General features: G+C 43.0%; 1 protein-coding gene across 1 annotated transcript; it reads right to left on the bottom strand.

Moving 5' to 3' along the window:
- Positions 1-94: 94 nt before the first annotated feature.
- On the bottom strand, positions 95-13,914 carry LOC135519095 (Na(+)/H(+) exchange regulatory cofactor NHE-RF3-like). Its single transcript, XM_064944153.1, has 9 exons — positions 13,794-13,914; positions 9,760-9,969; positions 9,213-9,444; positions 8,649-8,785; positions 8,115-8,310; positions 7,647-7,843; positions 2,674-2,886; positions 720-1,097; positions 95-558 (listed from the first exon to the last, which is right to left on the bottom strand). Exons 2-9 carry the CDS (start codon positions 9,964-9,966, stop codon positions 499-501), a joined length of 1,620 nt encoding a protein of 539 aa, XP_064800225.1. The 5' UTR covers positions 9,967-9,969; positions 13,794-13,914; the 3' UTR covers positions 95-498.
- Positions 13,915-19,659: the final 5,745 nt, after the last annotated feature.

Genomic DNA, 19,659 nt, shown 5'->3' with positions numbered 1-19,659 from the left:
CCACTTATAAACAGGCATCTGGTCTAGGATTCTTTATTCTCGTTGTGAGAGCAATATTTGACATCAGAGCAGAAAGACACAATGACTCTTTGGGTAAAACAAATCAAATGTATTTGATCATTTTAATGATATTTAAAAGACAGCATTATTATTAAGGTGTACAGTAGGCCTCTCTCACTATGGTTACTGTTCCAGTTAAACACATTGAACTGGCATTACTAGTGTTCTCGGTCTACATTGCAGGTGTTCGTAATGAGATTATACTGATCCATACGCTGGTTGGATAACAGTGCTATCTAACTGATCAATACATTAATGGCTATTTATTGCTATTCTCAACCGATTTGCATTGATACCTAAAACCAGCCTCTGTCATCGAAATGTATTAAGTTTGATCAGAGTTCTTGAGCAGAGATACCTGCATTATCCAGCATGGTGCAAAGGTTGATGGGAGACAGACAAAGTCTTAACAGGAAATGATTTCTCATTGGTGACTTGTCAGAGTCTCTCATCAACGCTCGAGCAAGATGATGCTGCTGCTGATGACACAGATGGAGTCTATGAGAGAGAAAGAGAGTCATATATTTTTCTGTAATAGAACTGGGAAAATACAATTGCTACAAACTTGCTTTTAACTACTTTGGCTTGTCTGGATAATTTGGATCTAGTTCGGAAGCTACCAAGGCACTCAAGGAACACACTTATGTTACGTCACTCACCCTCTCTCGTGCCTGGTGCGGCGTGGTGTCTGGCTCAGCAGCCTCCTCCTCTTCCTCCTCTTGGACCTCCTCCAGAGTGGCTGGAGTGTCTATCTGGGCTGGTGTGTGGCTTCGTGCTAGGGACGGGGACGGGGCTGGGGATGGGGACCTGGCTTGGGGCGAGGGGACGAAGAGCTGAGGAGTGATGGCCACCCCTTTGGCTTTGAAGTGGTCGTTGGCCTGCTTCCCGGCAACTAGGAGTACCAGCGAGCTGCCACTCTTACGGATCAACTCCACCACTTGCTCGTGACTGCTCTGCTCCACATTCACACCGTCCACCTCCACCACCATGTCTTCGTCCTCTAGACCAGCCCTGTCCGCAGCTCCACCCTTCACCACCTTACAAAGAAGACATCAAGGGGTGAGCTGAGATGTGAATGGTTTGGAACGTAAACAACAGTTGACAGTTGCTGAATGACAGGAGTGTTTCAGAGGTACGGAATTGAGACTAGCATGTGCTTTGCCTCTTGATCTTTCTCATAGTAGTTAATGTATTTGGGATGCATTTTCTTGTCTGTTAGGCTACCTGTTGGATATACAGTACCAGTCAAAAGTTTAGACACACCTACTCATTCAAGGGTTTTTCTTTCTTTTTACTATTTTCTACATTGTAGAATAACAGTGAAGACATCACACTCTGAAATAACACATGGAATCATGTAGTAACCAAGAATGTGTTAAACAAATCAAAATATATTTTAGATTCTTCAAAGCAGCCACCCTTTGCCTTGATGACAGCTTTGCACACGGTTGGCAACCAGCTTCACCTGGAATGCTTTTCCAACAGTCTTGAAGGAGTTCCCACATATGCTGAGCACTTATTGGCTGCTTTTCCTTCACTCTGCGGTCCAACTCATCCCAAACCATCTCAATTGGGTTGAGGTCGGGTGATTGTAGAGGTCAGGACATCTGATGCAGCGCTCCATCACTCTCCTTCTTGGTCAAATAGCCCTTACACAGCCAGGAGGTGTGTTGGGTCATTGTCCTGTTGAAAAACAAATTATAGTCCCACTAAGCGCAAACCAGATGGGATGGCGTATCACTGCAGAATGCTGTAGTAGCCATGCTGGTTAAGTGTGCCTTGAATAAATAAATCACTGAAAGTGTCACCAGCAAAGCACCCCCACACCATCACACCTCCTCCTCCATGCTTTACGGTGGGAACCACACATGCAGAGATCATCCGTTCACCTACTCTGCATCTCACAGAGACTCATCAGACCAGAGGACAGATTTCCACCGGTCTAATGTCCATTGCTAATGTTTCTTGGCCCAAGCAAGTCTCTTCTTGTTATTGGTGTCCTTTAGTAGTGGCTTGATTCACGCAGTCTCCTCTGAACAGTTGATGTTGAGATGTGTCTGTTACTGGAACTCATTGAAACATTTATTTGGGCTGCAATTCCTGAGGCTGGTAACTCTAATGAACTCTGGGTCTTCCTTTCCTGTGGCGGTCCTCATGAGAGCCAGTTTCATCTTAGCGCTTGATGTTTTTTGTGACTGCACTTTCAAAGTTCTTCACATATTCTGGAATGACTGACCTCTCTTTGCTTATTTGAGCTGTTCTTTGCTATAATATGGACTTGGTATTTTACCAAATAGGGTTGTTACACAGAAGATAGCCCTATCTTGTCACAACACAACTTATTGGCTGAAATGCAAGAAATTCCACAAATGTACTTTTAACACATGTTAATTGAAATGCATTCCAGGTGACTATCTCCATGAAGCTGGTTGAGAGAATACCAAGAGTGCAAAGATGTCAGCAAGGCAAAGGGTGGCTACATTGTTTTTATTTGTTTAACACATTTTTGGTTGCTACATGATTCTGTATTATTTCATAGTTTTGATGTCTTCACTATTATTCTACAAACTTTGAACTGGTACTGTAGGTAGGTGCTCTGTTCATTGTAGTTACCTCTTTGACATACTGGCCAAAGACTCCCTGTATACCGTTGAGGTGGAAGCCGTACCCGGCGGAGGTCTTCTCCATCTTGCACAGCTTGAGGAGGTCTGTGGTAACAGGGTCTGGGACCGGGGCCAACACGCTCTCTGGGTAGCTGGGTGGAGGGGTTGCTGGAAGGAGGGATTCCATAATCTCTTCCAAGTAGAACAGAGGAGAAACACCTCCCTGTGGAAGATCACAATTCATCTCAGACCAATATCTCAATCCACACAGTAGTCTTCTTTTACTGCACCTCTGTTTGTGGACAGTTCCTGAGCCTATATACACTATGAAATAACTGCCCCTCAGCCTTGAAGTGTTTCAACTTTAGTCGGCTTTTTGAATGGTCTTTAAAGTGCAAAACGGCATTTGGCAGAAGTAAATTAATTCGCCAACATGACTATAAGTGAACAGCTTCCAAGCAATACGACTGATAAATAGCTAACAATTTAGCTACAGAGACTATCTGAGTTTACCTTGTATCTTTCAGGCCTATATCTATCCTACCCTGCCTTTCTAAGGTCTTCGGAAGCCAAGTCAACAAACAGATTACCAACCATTTCCAATCTCACCATACCTTCTCTGCTATGCAATCTGGTTTCAGAGCTGGTCATGGGTGCACCTCAGCCACGCTCAAGGTCCTAAACAATATCTTAACCGCCATCGATAGGAAACATTACTGTGCAGCCGTATTCATTGATCTGGCCAAGGCTTTCAACTCTGTCAATCACCACATACTCATCGGCAGACTCGACAGCCTTGGTTTCTCAAATGATTGCCTCGCCTGGTTCACCAACTACTTCTCCGAAAGAGTTCAGTGTGTCAGGGTCTGCTGTCTGGACCTCTGGCAGTCTCTATGGGAATGCCACAAGGTTCAATTCTTGGACCGACTCTCTTCTCTGTATACATCATTGATTTCCCTCTTGCTGCGGGTGAGTCTCTGATCCACCTCTACGCAGACGACACCATTCTGTATACTTCTGGCCTTTCTTTGGACACTGTGTTAACAACCCTCCAGGCAAGCTTCAATGCCATACAACTCTCCTTCCGTGGCCTCCAATTGCTCTTTAATACAAGTAAAACTAAATGCATGCTCTTCAACCGATCGCTGCCTGCACATGGCCGCCTGTCCAACATCACTACTCTGGACAGCTCTGACTTAGAATATGTGGACAACTACAAATACCTAGGTGTCTGGTTAGACTGTAAACTCTCCTTCCAGACCCACATCAAACATCTCCAATCCAAAGTTAAATCTAGAATTGGCTTCCTATTTCGCAACAACGCATCCTTCACTCATGCTGCCAAACATACCTTTGTAAAACTGACCATCCTACCTATCCTTGACTTCGGCAATGTCATTTACAAAGTAGCCTCCAACACTCTACTCAACCAATTGGATGTAGTCTATCACAGTGCCATCTGTTTTGTCACCAAAGCCCCATATATTACTCACCATTGCGACCTGTACGCTCTCGTTGGCTGGCCCTCGCTTCATACTCGTCGCCAAACCCACTGGCTCCATGTCATCTACAAGACCCTGCTAGGTAAAGTCCCCCCTTATCTCAGCTCGCTGGTGACAATAGCATCACCCACCTGTAGCCCGCGCTCCAGCAGGTACAGTGCCTTGCGAAAGTATTCGGCCCCCTTGAACTTTGTGAACCTTTGCCACATTTCAGGCTTCAAACATAAAGATATAAAACTGTATATCGCCCAATATTTCAGTTTTTGATTTGTTAAAAAAGTTTGAAATATCCAATAAGTGTCGTTCCACTTCATGATTGTGTCCCACTTGTTGTTGATTCTTCACAAAAAAATACAGTTTTATATCTTTATGTTTGAAGCCTGAAATGTGGCAAAAGGTCGCAAAGTTCAAGGGGGCCGAATACTTTCGCAAGGCACTGTATATCTCTCTAGTCACCCCCAAAAACAATTCTTTCTTTGGCCGCCTCTCCTTCCAGTTCTCTGCTGCCAATGACTGGAACGAACTACAAAAATCTCTGAAACTGGAAACACGTATCTCCCTCACTAGCTTTAAACACTGTTAGAGCAGTTCACAGATTACTGCACCTGTACATATCCCACCTATAATTTAGCCCAAACAACTACCTCTTTCCCTACTGTATTTATTTTATTTATTTTGCTCCTTTGCATCCCATTATTTTTATTTATACTTTGCACATTCTTCCACTGCAAATCTACCATTCCAGTGTTTTACTTGCTATTTTGTATTTACTTCGCCACCATGGCCCTTTTTTTTGCCTTTACCTCCCTTATCTCACCTCATTTGCTCACATCGTATATAGACTTGTTTATACTGTATTATTGACTGTATGTTTGTTTTACTCCATGTGTAACTCTGTGTCGTTGTATGTGTCGAACTGCTTTGCTTTATCTTGGCCAGGTCGCAATTGTAAATGAGAACTTGTTCTCAACTTGCCTACCTGGTTAAATAAAGGTGAAATAAATATATAAAAAATCTTTATTGAACTTTTATTTCAATCTTTCCACTGTCTCTATGCACACTCACAGGGCTCTACAAACTGTCACTCCAACAGACACACACACACACAAACGCACTCCATTTTCTCACTCACACATAATATGCAAATAATTTCATACTGACTACACACACGCACACCCATTCACATGCAAGCTGCTGCTACTCTGTCGCCAAGTCCCCTTACCCCTAAAAGTATTTAGTCAGCCACCAATTGTGCAAGTTCTCCTACTTAAAAAGATGAGAGAGGCCTGTAATTGTCATCATAGGTACACTTCAACTATGACAGACAAAATGAGAAAAATACATCCAGAAAATCACATTGTAGGATTTTTAATGAATTTATTTGCAAATTATGGTGGAAAATAAGTATTTGGTTAGTAGCAAAAGTTTATCTCAATACTTTGTTTTAAATACCCTTTGTTGGCAATGACAGAGGTCAAACATTTTCTGTATGTCTTTACAAGGTTTTCACACACTGTTGCTGGTATTTTGGCCCATTCCTCCATGCAGATCTCCTCTAGAGCAGTGATGTTTTGGGGCTGTTGCTGGGCAACACGGACTTTCAACTCCCTCCAAAAGATTTTCTATGGGGCTGAGATCTGGAGACTGGCTAGGCCACTCCAGGACCTTGAAATGCATCTTATGAAGCCACTCCTTCGTTGCCCGGGCGGTGTGTTTGGGATCATTGTCATGCTGAAAGACCCAGCCACGTTTCATCTTCAATGCCCTTGCTGATGGAAGGAGGTTTTCACTCAAAATCTCACAATACATGGCCCCATTCATTCTTTCCTTTACACGGATCAGTCATCCTGGTCCTTTTGCAGAAAAACAGCCCCAAAGCATGATGTTTCCACCCCCATGCTTCACAGTAGGTATGGTGTTCTTTGGATGCAACTCAGCATTATTTGTCCTCCAAACACGACGAGTTGAGTTTTTACCAAAAAGTTATATTTTGGTTTCATCTGACCATATGACATTCTCCCAATCTTCTTCTGGATCATCCAAATGCTCTCTAGCAAACTTCAGACGGGCCTGGACATGTACTGGCTTAAGAAGGGGGACACGTCTGGCACTGCAGGATTTGAGTCCCTGGCGGCGTAGTGTGTGGTAGGCTTTGTTACTTTGGTCCCAGCTCTCTGCAGGTCATTCACTAGGCCCCCCCGTGTGGTTCTGGGATTTTTGCTTACCGTTCTTGTGAGCCATTTTGACCCCACGGGGTGAGATCTTGCGTGGAGCCCCAGATCGAGGGAGATTATCAGTGGTCTTGTATGTCTTCCATTTCCTAATAATTGCTCCCACAGTTGATTTCTTGAAACCAAGCTGCTTACCTATTGCAGATTCAGTCTTCCCAGCCTGGTGCAGGTCTACAATTTTGTTTCTGGCGTCCTTTGACAGCTCTTTGGTCTTGGCCATAGTGGAGTTTGGAGTGTGACTGTTTGAGATTGTGGACAGGTGTCTTTTTATACTGATAACAAGTTCAAACAGGTGCCATTAATACAGGTAAGGAGTGGAGGACAGAGGAGACTTAAAGAAGGTCTGTGAGAGCCAGAAATCCTGCTTGTTTGTAGGTGACCAAATCCTTATTTTCCACCATAATTTGCAAATAAATTCATTTAAAATCCTACAATGTGATTTTCTGGATTTTCTTTTCCCCATTTTGTCTGTCATAGTTGAAGTGAACCTATGAAAATTACAGGCCTCTCTCATTTTTAAGTGGGAGAACTTGCACAATTGGTGGCTGACTAAATACTTTTTTGGCCCACCGTATCTAACTCCATCACTCCAGTATCCCTGTCCCCTTACCTCTATACATATCTACCTCCATCACTCCAGTATCCCTGTCCCCTTACCTCTATACATATCTACCTCCATCACCCCAGTATCCCTGTCACCTTACCCCTATACATATCTACCTCCATCACTCCCGTATCCCTACTCATGTTAATGTGGTATTGGATCTGACTTTTTAAATATTTTCTGTACAGAGTATGCTTACTTACTTATTTACTTTATTGTGTATTTCATATTTCCTATTCTTATTTCTTCTTTTGCCATGAAAGGCATTTCCCTGTACTTGTGGATGTGACATTAAATCCTGAACTATATATATAGAAATGACCGAGTTTACACGAGTTTGATGACATAATTGTGAAGCATTTTCAAAAGATGAGTGGTTGTGATCTGGAAGTAAAGTGGAAGGGGTGGTAACTTTCACAGGGGGTTCAAACAGTTTCTCAGCGGTGTGGTGCTCATCAGTATCAGCCACAGCTTCATTATAATCCCAAAGGAAAAACTGATCCTTGATCAGCACTCCAACTCTAAGACACTTTGTAAATATGGGGCCAGATGTTTCGACCAATGTGCTTGAGCCAACTCCTATGACTGTTGTTTCATACATTTATTTCCTAAATCCAACAAGAAAGAATGATCCCAGAACCCTCACCATCTTGTAGAGCTTGTCAGTGTCTTCATCAACCACCAGGAGGCAGCACTTGCTGCCACACTGCCTGATCCTGTCCACCACCTGCTCATGGCTGCAGCTATCCACTTCCACACTCTCCACGGCAACCAGCCTGTCCATCTCCTTTAATCCTGCCCTCTCGGCTGGGCTACCCCTGTCAATGTCCCTGATGAAGTGGCCTGCAGGTAGGATGATATTAAGATGGTGTTATTGTGCAAAATTATTCAGACAGATGGCTATTGTTGTTGGTGAATAGTTTAATAGTGATGATCCTATGTGGCTATTGGCAGATGTGATGTTATAAGACATTATAAGGGGTTCATACACGCTTATGAGTCATTATAAACGCATCATAATGCATTATACCCGTTCGCTTATAGTAGTGTAACCAAGTTTTTCTTTGGATACCTACTGAACGTCCAAATTCACACACCATACAAACACACAGACCTGTCTTGTTAGGCTCAGTCCTTAGGAAGTATCCATAGCCATCTGATCCCTTGACCAAGTCTGCGATGCGCGGCTTCAGTGGGAGGAGCTTCACTGTGGCTAGCCCCGCCCCTATCCTGATGCGTTTTATCTTGTAGAACCTGTCTGTGTCCTCATCCACCAATAGGAACATGACGCTGCTGCCTGATGCCTTGACCTGACACAAATCACACAACGGGCTCATTCGGGCGGGCGCAAAGTTAAATAACGTTTAGCTCGAAGTTAACAGAAGAAGAGTAAACATTCTTATCTGTCATGTAAAATAAAGACTTATGACATATCTTGCCTAAACGTAACCAATCACATTTGTTTCTGCCCTCAAGGCTGAGTTGCCCAGGGAAACCAAATGGAATTATCACTGATTGCCAAATGATACCTGTCCTGACTCCTGTATTCTGAGTGAACAAAATGCGTTGACAGGCTGTTGAATAATATGCCAGATATTGAAGTTAAAAGTTAACCACAGAGTAGTGTCAATAAGGATGGAACCCTGACCTTTTCAACTATCTGGTCATGAGTGGCGTTCTCCATGTTCTCCCCGTTGACCTCTATCAGGCGGTCGTTGGTCTTGACCCCTGCCCTCCCAGCCACACCCCCTGGGGCCACCTCTGTCATGAACATGCCCATGTCACCTGGGACAGGAAATGGAGGAAAGAAAATGTAGTTTAAAATCACAATCATAAATTCATTATCATTGGACATAAAGAAGACAGGAATGTATATTAAGGGCCCACGCCATGTGAGACGAAGATAATGTGTTAATTTGATGCTTGATCAACAAGCAAAACAATGTAATATGAATCCTCAGAGATTACAATAATTGCTGTTGTCAGTTGTCAGTTTGGTTCTTCTCTCTTGTCAGCAATATCACAATCAAAGAGATACACACACACACACACACACAGTAATTGTGTGTGTGTGTGTGTGTGTGTGTGTGTGTGTGTGTGTGTGTGTGTGTGTGTGTGTGTGTGTGTGTGTGTGTGTGTGTGTGTGTGTGTGTGTGTGTGTGTGTGTGTGTGTGTGTGTGTGTGTGTGTGTGTGCCCACATGCATGTCCCACCCCTCTCATCTTTGATAGAGCGCAAAGAGAAGCCGTAGCCTCCGCTGGACTTGGACAGGTAGCAGAGTTTGGGTTTGGGCGCGCCTCCTCCCACCCCGTTCATGGCGTGCTGGGTGGGTGTGGTGTGTGGGTCAGACAGGTCCACCCCCTCAGTCTTAGCCTGCTTGTAGGATGCCACATCCAGAACGTGGAAGGTGACCGATGCACCACTCTCCTTCACCAGGTCCACTACCTAACCCAGGACACACAGCATAGGAGAAAGAGATGGGACAAAGTATGGTATGCTGCTACATTAGTACAGTACTTATTGCTACATGTGTTCTCTAGTAATTCCACATTTACCTAACTTATACTGGTACCTTACCCCAGGCACTTTAAAGGACTTGATAGGTGTGAACAATATAAGCAGACAAGGTTATTACCATACTATTACTATATTGCTTACATCTTTCTAATTTCAATAAAGTAAAAAAAGAGGGAGGGTCTAGGGCTTATGTGGAATCGGACAACTGCTAGCCCTGTCAGTTTCCCCTCTCCCCCTCCTCACCCGTGTGTGGTCCATCTCGTCCACATAGGTCCCGTTGACCCGGAGGATGCGGTCTCCGTCCTTCAAACCCACCAGCTTGGCCGGGCTGCCCCTCTCCAGGTTCCTGATCAGGTGACCATCCTCTCCTTGCTCCACCCTCAAGAGGAAGCCAAAACTTTGACCTGGCTTCTTACTCAGCACTATCACCCTCGGCCTGTACCCAGCCATGTCCTGCAACAGAGATCACAGGGTATGAATACAATACAAGACACACACACACACACACACACACACACACACACACACACACACACACACACACACACACACTGGTGAGCACAGTCACTCTCTGTTTTTACCCTGCCATGTCTTGTAATACAGACCAGAATGCGAGAGTGCTGACACACACAAACCTACCTTCTCTTCCCTACCCCAAACCTACCTTCTCTTCCCTACCCCCCCAAAAAATTCCGACCCTCAAATAATCCACTGTGTGTATCAGTGGTAAACCCCATTCTATCTAATCTCAATGTCTGAAACTTCCCCCACTATCTTGAAGGAGATCCCACATATGCTGAGCACTTGTTGGCTGCTTTTCCCTCACTCTGTAGTCCAACTCATCCCAAACCATCTCAATTGGGTTGAGGTTGGATGATTGTGGAGGCCAGGTCATCTGATGCAACACTCCATCACTCTCCTTGGTCAAATAGCCCTTATACAGCCAGGATGTGTGTTGAGGATCATTGTCGTGTTGAAAAACAAAATGATCGTCACTCTAAGTGCAAACCAGATGGGATGGCATATCGCTGCAGAATGCTGTGGTAGCCATGCTGGTTAAGTGTGCCTTGAATTCTAAATAAATCACAGACAGTGTCACCAGTAAAGCACCTCCACACCATCACACCTTTTCCTCCATGCTTCACGGTGGGAACCAAACATGTGGAGATCATCCGTTCACGTACTCTGCGTCTCACAAAGACACAGCGTATGAAACCAAAAATCTCAAATTTGGACTCATCAGACCAAAGGATATGTCCATTACTCGTGTTTCTTAGCCCAAGCAAGTCTCTTCTTATTGGTGTCCTTTGGTAGTGGTTTCTTTGCAGCAATTCGACCATGAAGGCCTCATTCACGCAGTTTCCTCTGAACAGTTGATGTTGAGAGGTGTCTGTTACTTGAACTCCGTGAAGCATTTATTTAGGCTGCAATCTGAGGTGCAGTTAATTTCCGACTGGCTCAAATGCATTAAGAAGGAAAGATATTACACAAATGAACTTTTAACAAGGCACACCCGTTAATTGAAATGCATTCCAGGTGACTACCTCATGAAGCTGTTTGAGAGAATGCTACGAGTGTGTAAAGCTGTCATCAAGGCAAAGTGTGGCTACTTTTTTGGTTACTACATGATTCTATATGTGTTATTTCATAGTTTTGATGTCTTCTATTATTTTACTATGTAGAAAATTGTAAAGACAAAGACAAACCCAGGAATGAGTAAGCATGTCCAAGCTTTTGAATGGTACTGGAGCTATACCAGTGGAGGCTGGTGAGGGGAGGACGGCTCATAATAATGGCTGGAACGGAGCGAATGAAATGGCATCAGACACATGCTTGTAAAAACCATGTTTTTGATAACCATTCCACAGATTCTGCTCCAGCCATTACCACAAGCTCAACCTCCCAATTAAGGTGCCACCAACCTGTGAGTTATACTGTAGCAACTCAAAGGTATGTACTGTACAGCAACGTCACCATCAGATAAATTGCAGTAAATCGGGGGTGGAGTGGAACATTTGCACAACAGAAATCTGATTGGCAATATAGAGAGATATAACAGGGATATAAACACACATATTAAAAGACTGGATATCCCATAGAGATAAGACCACATAGGTCAGTGTAGGGTTGGGCTCAATGTCATTGATTACACTGATACTTAACTGACAAGAGATCTCTAGAGAGTGTATTCTGCGAACCATTACGCTGAATCCCTATCTCGCACAAACACGCACACAGACACACCACGATCTACACTCGTGTTTTAACAGTGTAGCAAAGTGCTGATAGCTCTAGAAGAAGGTTAACCTGCTATGCTCCCTCTCACATGGCCATGGGTTGTTAATGGTTAACAGCAGCTAGGGCCAGCTGCAGGTGCGAAGGGCTCTTTTAACTGGAATGTGTGAATTTGACCCCCCAATAAAGATGGTCAACATGAGAATCCTTGCCATGTTTATTACACTGTTATCACAGAGAGAAAGTAAGACGTGACAGATGTGTGTTTGTGTGTGTGTTTGTGTTCAGGTGTAGTATACGTCTGTGTGTGGCAGTGTGCTGATATGTCTGTTCCTATGTTTTGCTAATCTAGTTCTATCATTTAATCCTTGACACAGTTACTGTAGACTGATGTTTTTAGGGAGACTGTTTCCTGGAAGTAGATGCAGTCCTATAAACTAACCCAAGATGACAATTGCAAGGAAACACCATCTACATTGAGTGGAACCATGATCCTTTCCCAAGAGATTGAATCCTCATTGTGGGGGCACATGTCACGTACTAACCCCATAGTGTCCTGTATTGTTCTTTGAAGCCCCTCTATCCACTGCACCTGTGTCTCTGTTTTTGCTATATATCTCCATGTGAGTCATTTAGCTGACACTCTTATAGAGAAACTTACAGGAGCAATTTGGGTGAAAAAGAAGATAGGTGAAAAATCTATTTGGCTCTGGGATTTGAACCAGTGACCTTTCAGTTACTGGTCCAATGCTCTTAACCGCTACGCTACCTACAGTTGAAGTGGGAAGTTTATATACACCTCAGCCAAATACATTTAAACTCAGTTTTTCACAATTCCTGACATTTAATCCTAGTAAAAAGTCCCTGTCTTTGGTCAGTTAGGATCACCACTTTATTTTAAGAATGTGAAATGTCAGAATAATAGTAGAGAGAATTATTTATTTCAGCTTTTATTTATTTCATCACATTCCTAGTGGGTCAGTTTCATCAGAGCAGAGGAAAGTTCTTAAAAAAGTACAACCTTTGTCCCCATGTGCAGTTGCAAACCGTAGTCTGGCTCTTTTATGGCGGTTTTGGAGCAGTGGCTTCTTCCTTGCTCTGCGGCGTTTCAGATTATGTCGATAAAGGACTCGTTTTTCTGTGGATATAGATACTTTTGTTTCCTCCAGCATCTCCACAAGGTCCTTTTCTGTTGTTCTGGGATTGATTTGCACTTATTGCACCAAAGTACGTTTATCTCTAAGAGACAGAACGCGTCTCCTTCCTGAGCGGTATGACGGCTGTGTGGTCCCATGGTGTTTATACTTGCGTACTATTATTTGTACAGATGAACGTGGTGCCTTCAGGCATTTGGCAATTGCTCCCAAGGATGAACCAGACTTGTGGTTTTTCTGAGGTCTTGGCTGATTTCTTTTGATTTTCCAATGATGTCAAGCAAAGAGGCACTCAGTTTGAATGTAGACCCTGAAATACATCCACACGTATACCTCCAATAATTTTCTGGAATTTTCCAAGCTGTTTTAAAGGCACAGTCAACTTAGTGTATTGTATGTAAACTTCTGACCCACTGGAATTATGATAGAGTGCATTATAAGTGAAATAATCTGTCTGTAAACAATTGTTGGAAAAATTACTTGTGTCATGCACAAAGTAGATGTCCTAACTGACTTGCCAAAACTATAGTTTGTTAACAAGAAATTTGTGGAGTGGTTGAAAAACTAGTTTTAATGATTCCAAACTAAGTGTATGTAAACTTCCATCATAGTCAAAATGTCCATCATAGTCAGTCTTAAACACCTGCCATTGCCCACCACCACACATAAGATAACCAGTGCATGTGATATCAAAACACTGAGCAAATAGTAGAATTGATCATGTTAACAAATATAGCATTAATTAGCATCAAAAGCTAAGTAACTAAACATAATATAAATTTACATTTACATTTAAGTCATTTAGCAGACGCTCTTATCCAGAGCGACTTATACGTGATTCATTTGATAGACCACAACAAAAGGAGAAATAGTAGAACATTCCCTCACCTGCTCCTGTCTCTCGTCCCAGTCCCAGTACAGAGGAGGATCTTCTGTTGTTAAGGTGGTATCTCGGTTTCTTCCCAATATCTCGCTCTCTCTCGCTCTTGCTCTCGCTCTCTCATTTCATTCCTCCTCTCTCTCTCTCTCTCTCTCTCTCTCTCTGAAGGACTTTGACAGGTCAAAGTTGGACTTAAAGGCTGAGTTATTTAACAGTGTGTCGTGGCATCTTGGGAGACACATGTCTAAACAGTCCAGGTATCCCTTTAAAACCACTGTGTTAATCAAAACCCAGTCATCAGTTTAGAATGGTTAAATATGACAGAGGAGGGTGGAGAAAGCTACTGACAATGTCAAGGATCAAGACTTGGCAACGTCACCACAACAACCCAATAACAATAACAGCAGTGATGATGGGTTAATTGGAGAAAAGACTGGCTGACTGGGCGTATTGCCTGGATGGAAGAATTCCATGCTTTATGGTGGAAATGCGCTTATCTGTGGGATAGTCCCCCAGTATAGTATGCTTTATCTCAAACTATAGTGTGTAATGTATATTTATATCAGAAAATTAATAAATATAACCATAGGCAATAGACATGTCTTGATGCCTCTGAAGCCAGTCTTGGATGTAATGGTTGGTTGATTGATCTGTGAAGACTGTTATTCTCAGGTAGTGGAGGCTGATGGGAGGAGCTATAGGAGGATGGGCTCTTTGTAAGGGCTGGAATGGAATAAATGGAACTGTATCAAACATATGGAAACCACCTTTCCGTTCATTCTATTCCAGCCATCCTTCTATAGCTCCTCCCACCAGCCACCACTGTTGTCAGGTGAGCAACTTTGGTAGTACTGGTCTGCTTCTTGCTCACAGACACTATAAGACCAACAATATCTAAACGCGACTCAACTCAGTTATCAGTATGGCAATCAAAAATATAATCTTTTGACAATGTCGCTTTGGATGAAATGTTTAACCTTTTGAACCTCTGGGGGCAGTATTTTATTTTTGGATGAAAAAATGAAAAACGTTATGAAAAAGATATTTTGTCACGAAAAGATGCTCGACTGTGCATATAATTGACAGCTTTGGAAAGAAAACACTCTGACGTTTCCAAAACTGCAAATATATTATCTGTGAGTGCCACAGAACTAATGCTACAGGCGAAACCAAGATGAAATTTCATACAGGAAGTGAGCCAGATTTTGGAGGCGCTGTGTTCCAATGTCTCCTTATATGGCTGTGAATGCGCAAGGAATGAGCCTGCACTTTCTGTCGCTTCCCCAAGGTGAGAAACCAAACTGCAACGAGTGATTTATCATCAAATAGATATGTGAAAAACACCTTGAGGATTGATTCTAAACAATGTTTGCCATGTTTCTGTCGATAATATGGAGTTAATTTGGAAAAAAGTTTGCGTTGTAATGACTGAATTTTTTTTTTTTTCTTAGTCAAACGTGATTAACAAAACAGAGCGATTTCTCCTACACGAATAATATTTTTGGAAAAACTGAACATTTGCTATCTAACTGAGAGTCTCCTCATTGAAAACATCCGAAGTTCTTCAAAGGTAAATATTTTATTTGAATGCTTTTCTTGTTTTTGTGAAAATGTTGCCTGCTGAATGCTAGGCTTAATGCTATGCTAGCTATCAATACTCTTACACAAATGCTTGTGTAGCTATGGTTGAAAAGCATTTTTTGAAAATCTGAGATGACAGTGTTGTTAACAAAAGGCTAAGCTTGTGAGCCAATATATTTATTTCATTTCATTTGCGATTTTCATGAATAGTTAACGTTGCATTATGGTAATGAGCTTGAGGCTATAATTACGCTCCCGGATATGGGATTGCTCGACGCTAGAGGTAAAGTTGAGTTTAGGGTTTGAAGGACTGTAATAATTGGACATGGACCATTATGTAGCTTGCAGAAGGGAATATGGGTCCATGTAACAGAGGGAGTATGAATAACACTCCTCCCAGAGAGAGAGAGAGACCATGATGAATAACATTCCTCTCAGGGAGAGAGAGACCATGATGAATAACACTCCTCCCAGAGAGAGAGAGACCATGATGAATAACACTCCTCTCAGGGAGAGAGAGACCATGATGAATAACACTCCTCCCAGGGAGAGAGAGACCATGATGAATAACACTCCTCTCAGGGTAAGAGAGACCATGATGAATAACACTCCTCTCAGGGTAAGAGAGACCATGATGAATAACACTCCTCCCAGAGAGAGAGAGACCAGGATAAATAATACTCCTCCCAGGGAGAGAGAGACCATGATGAATAACACTCCTCTCAGGGTAAGAGAGACCATGATGAATAACACTCCTCCCAGGGAGAGAGAGACCATGATGAATAACACTCCTCTCAGGGTAAGAGAGACCATGATGAATAACACTCCTCTCAGGGAGAGAGAGACCATGATGAATAACACTCCTCCCAGAGAGAGAGAGACCAGGATAAATAATACTCCTCCCAGGGAGAGAGAGACCATGATGAATAACACTCCTCTCAGGGTAAGAGAGACCATGATGAATAACACTCCTCCCAGAGAGAGAGAGACCAGGATAAATAATACTCCTCCCAGGGAGAGAGAGACCATGATGAATAACACTCCTCCCAGAGAGAGAGAGACCAGGATAAATAATACTCCTCCCAGGGAGAGAGAGACCATGATGAATAACACTCCTCCCAGAGAGAGAGAGAGACCAGGATAAATAATACTCCTCCCAGGGAGAGAGAGACCATGATGAATAACACTCCTCCCAGAGAGAGAGAGACCAGGATAAATAATACTCCTCCCAGGGAGAGAGAGACCATGATGAATAACACTCCTCCCAGAGAGAGAGAGACCAGGATAAATAATACTCCTCTCAGGGTAAGAGAGACCATGATGAATAACATTCCTTCCAGAGAGAGAGACCATGACGAATAGCACTCCTCTTGGGGAGAGAGAGACAATGATGAATAACTCCTCTCAGAGAGAGACCATGATGAATAACACTCCTCCCAAAGAGAGAGAGACCGTGACAAATAACACTTCTCTCATAGAGACACCATGATGAATAGCTCTCCTCTGAGAGAGACCATGATAAATAACACTCCTCTCAAAGAGAGTCCATGATGAATAATCCTCTTCCCAGAGAGAGAACATAATGAATAAAACTCCTCAGAGAGAGACCATGGTGAATAGCACACCTCTCAGAGAGAGACCATGATGAATAACACTCCTCTCAGGGAGAGACCATGATGAATAACACTCCTCAGAGAGAGAGAGACCATGATGAATAAAGCTCCTCTCAGAGAGAGACCATGATGAATAACACTCCTCAGAGAGAGAGAGACCATGATGAATAACACTCCTCTCAGAGAGAGACCATGATGAATAACACTCCTCTCAGGGAGAGAGAGACCGTGTTAAATGACACTCCTCTCAGGGAGCGAGAGACCATGATGAATAACACTCCTCCCAGAAAGAGAGACAATAACGAATAACACACCTCTCCATGTGAGAGAGACCATGATGAATAATAATCCTCTCGTGAGAAAGAGGCCATGATGAAAAACACCCCTCCCAGAGAGAGAGACTATGATGAATAACATTCTACTCAGAGAGAGACCACAATGAATACAAATTCCTCTTAGAGAGAGACCATGATGAATAACACTCCTCTCAGGGAGCGAGAGACCATGATGAATAACACTCCTCCCAGAAAGAGAGACAATAACGAATAACACACCTCTCCATGTGAGAGAGACCATGATGAATAATAATCCTCTCGGTGAGAAAGAGGCCATGATGAAAAACACCCCTCCCAGAGAGAGAGACTATGATGAATAACATTCTACTCAGAGAGAGACCACAATGAATACAAATTCCTCTTAGAGAGAGACCATGATGAATAACACTCCTCTCAGGGAGAGAGAGACCATGATAAATGTAAATGTAAATAAATAACACTTCTTCCAGAGAGAGAGACCATGACAGGAGAGAGCGAGAGAGAGACCATTATGAATAACACTCCTCTCAGAGAGAGACCATGATGAATAACACTCCTCTCAGGGAGAGAGAGACCATGATAAATAACACTCCTTCCAGAGAGAGAGACCATGACAGGAGAGAGCGAGAGAGAGACCATTATGAATAACACCTCTCTCAGAGAGAGACCATGATGAATAACACTCCTCTCACAGAGAGACCATAATGAATAACACTCTTCCCAGAGAGAGACCATGATGAATAAAACTCCTCAGAGAGATACCATGATGAATAGCACACCTCTACATTTGAGAGACCATGATGAATAACACCCCTCAGAGAGAGAGACCATGATGAATGACATTCCTCTCAGAGAGAGACCATGATGAATAACACTCCTCCCAGAAAGAGAAACAATGATGAATAACACACCTCTCCATGTCAGAGAGACCATGATGAAAAACACTACTTTCAGGGAGAGCAAGACCAGGATAAATAACACCCCTCCCAAAGAGAGAGACCATGATGAATAACACTTCTCTCAGAGAGAGACCATGATGAATAACACTCCTCTCAGAGAGAGACACCATGATGAATAACACTCCTCCCTGTGAAAGAGACCATGATGAATAACATTCCTCCCAGAGAGAGAGACCATGATGAATTTCACTCCTCCCAGAGAGAGAGACCATGATGAATAACACTCCTCCCAGAGAGAGACCATGATGAGTAACACTCCTCCCAGAGAGAGAGACACCATGATGAATTACACTTCTCTCAGAGAGAGAGAGAGACACCATGATGAATTACACTTCTCTCAGAGAGACAGCATGATGAATTACACTCCTCCCAATAGGTTGCAGCCCTCTCTCTATCTCTCTCTTTCCTTCTCTCTCCTCTGATTGGCATTCTCATAGGGTTGTTTATGTGGGTAATTGCACCTGCAGATTGACTGGCTGCATATTGAACTGGGGTAATTAAAGCTTTGGATAGTTTTGGTTCTGCGGTCTGGAGAAGTAATAATCAGTCATGGTTCTCTCTGAGGGAGAGCAGTTTGCGTTCATATAACCCCACCACAGGCCTTTGGATGAGTTCCTTCTCTGCAGAGCAATAACACGCCTCAGCAGGCAGATATCTGCTACTGTACAACAGGTCCTTTGATTATAATACAGCAGGTGTTATCGCCAATCCAGCGGCCCATTTATCTCTGCCTGCTTTTAAGGGAAACAGTGCAGGGAAGCCATGCTGAAAATAAATAGCTTGTTCCATTGGAAGTGAGTTGATAGAATAATGTGTCTTAGCCTATATGACTATAGTTTGTTATTGTCATTCTAATCTATAGAATAGATAAACATCTGTGTAGGCCCACTTCCTTGATGGGAAAAGCATTGTGTGAAAACTGTGCGTTGTGAGACATGGATCGGCTGCATTTCACACATGAAATAACAACCTATGTCAAGTTTCATATCTACATTGGGAGATGATTAAAGTACAGTATCAATATATAGATCTCTTGAAGTCGTAAAGTAGAAGTCGATTGTGATAACCAAGGCCCTTCAATATTGAGCCCTGTAGACCGCTTACACATTCTGGAATCTGAGCTTGTAAAATCAATGTGTTTATTCAACACTTGATGGAGCCACTGGAGTGCTCTGTTCAACCGGTCAGTCATAACTTTCTACCCGAGTCAGAGGACTGTTGTCCTCCACCCCCAAACGCGGCTGCAAACAGACTCCACTACCAATCCCCTACTTCCCATAGCCGTGTAAGTAGGGGTTCTGGGGGTGCTGCAGCACCCACTGAAAAATATTAATAAAAAAAAAATATGAATACATTTTTTATTTTATTTTGAGTTTGGTCATTCACGGCCACAACTTGTGAACTTGA

Source organism: Oncorhynchus masou, chromosome 29 (assembly GCF_036934945.1).
Source record: "Oncorhynchus masou masou isolate Uvic2021 chromosome 29, UVic_Omas_1.1, whole genome shotgun sequence".
Taxonomy (NCBI): domain Eukaryota; kingdom Metazoa; phylum Chordata; class Actinopteri; order Salmoniformes; family Salmonidae; genus Oncorhynchus; species Oncorhynchus masou.
This window is presented reverse-complemented; position numbering and strand designations above follow the sequence as displayed.

Coding starts and splice junctions, on each gene's coding strand:
- LOC135519095 (XM_064944153.1), bottom strand. CDS start 9,966: ATGGCTGGGTACAGGCCGAGGGTGATAGTGCTGAGTAAGAAGCCAGGT. Junction 9,445..9,759: donor ACGAGATGGACCACACACGG/GTGAGGAGGGGG, acceptor GTCCTGGGTTAG/GTAGTGGACCTGGTGAAGGA. Junction 7,844..8,114: donor GACTGAGCCTAACAAGACAG/GTCTGTGTGTTT, acceptor TCCTACCTGCAG/GCCACTTCATCAGGGACATT.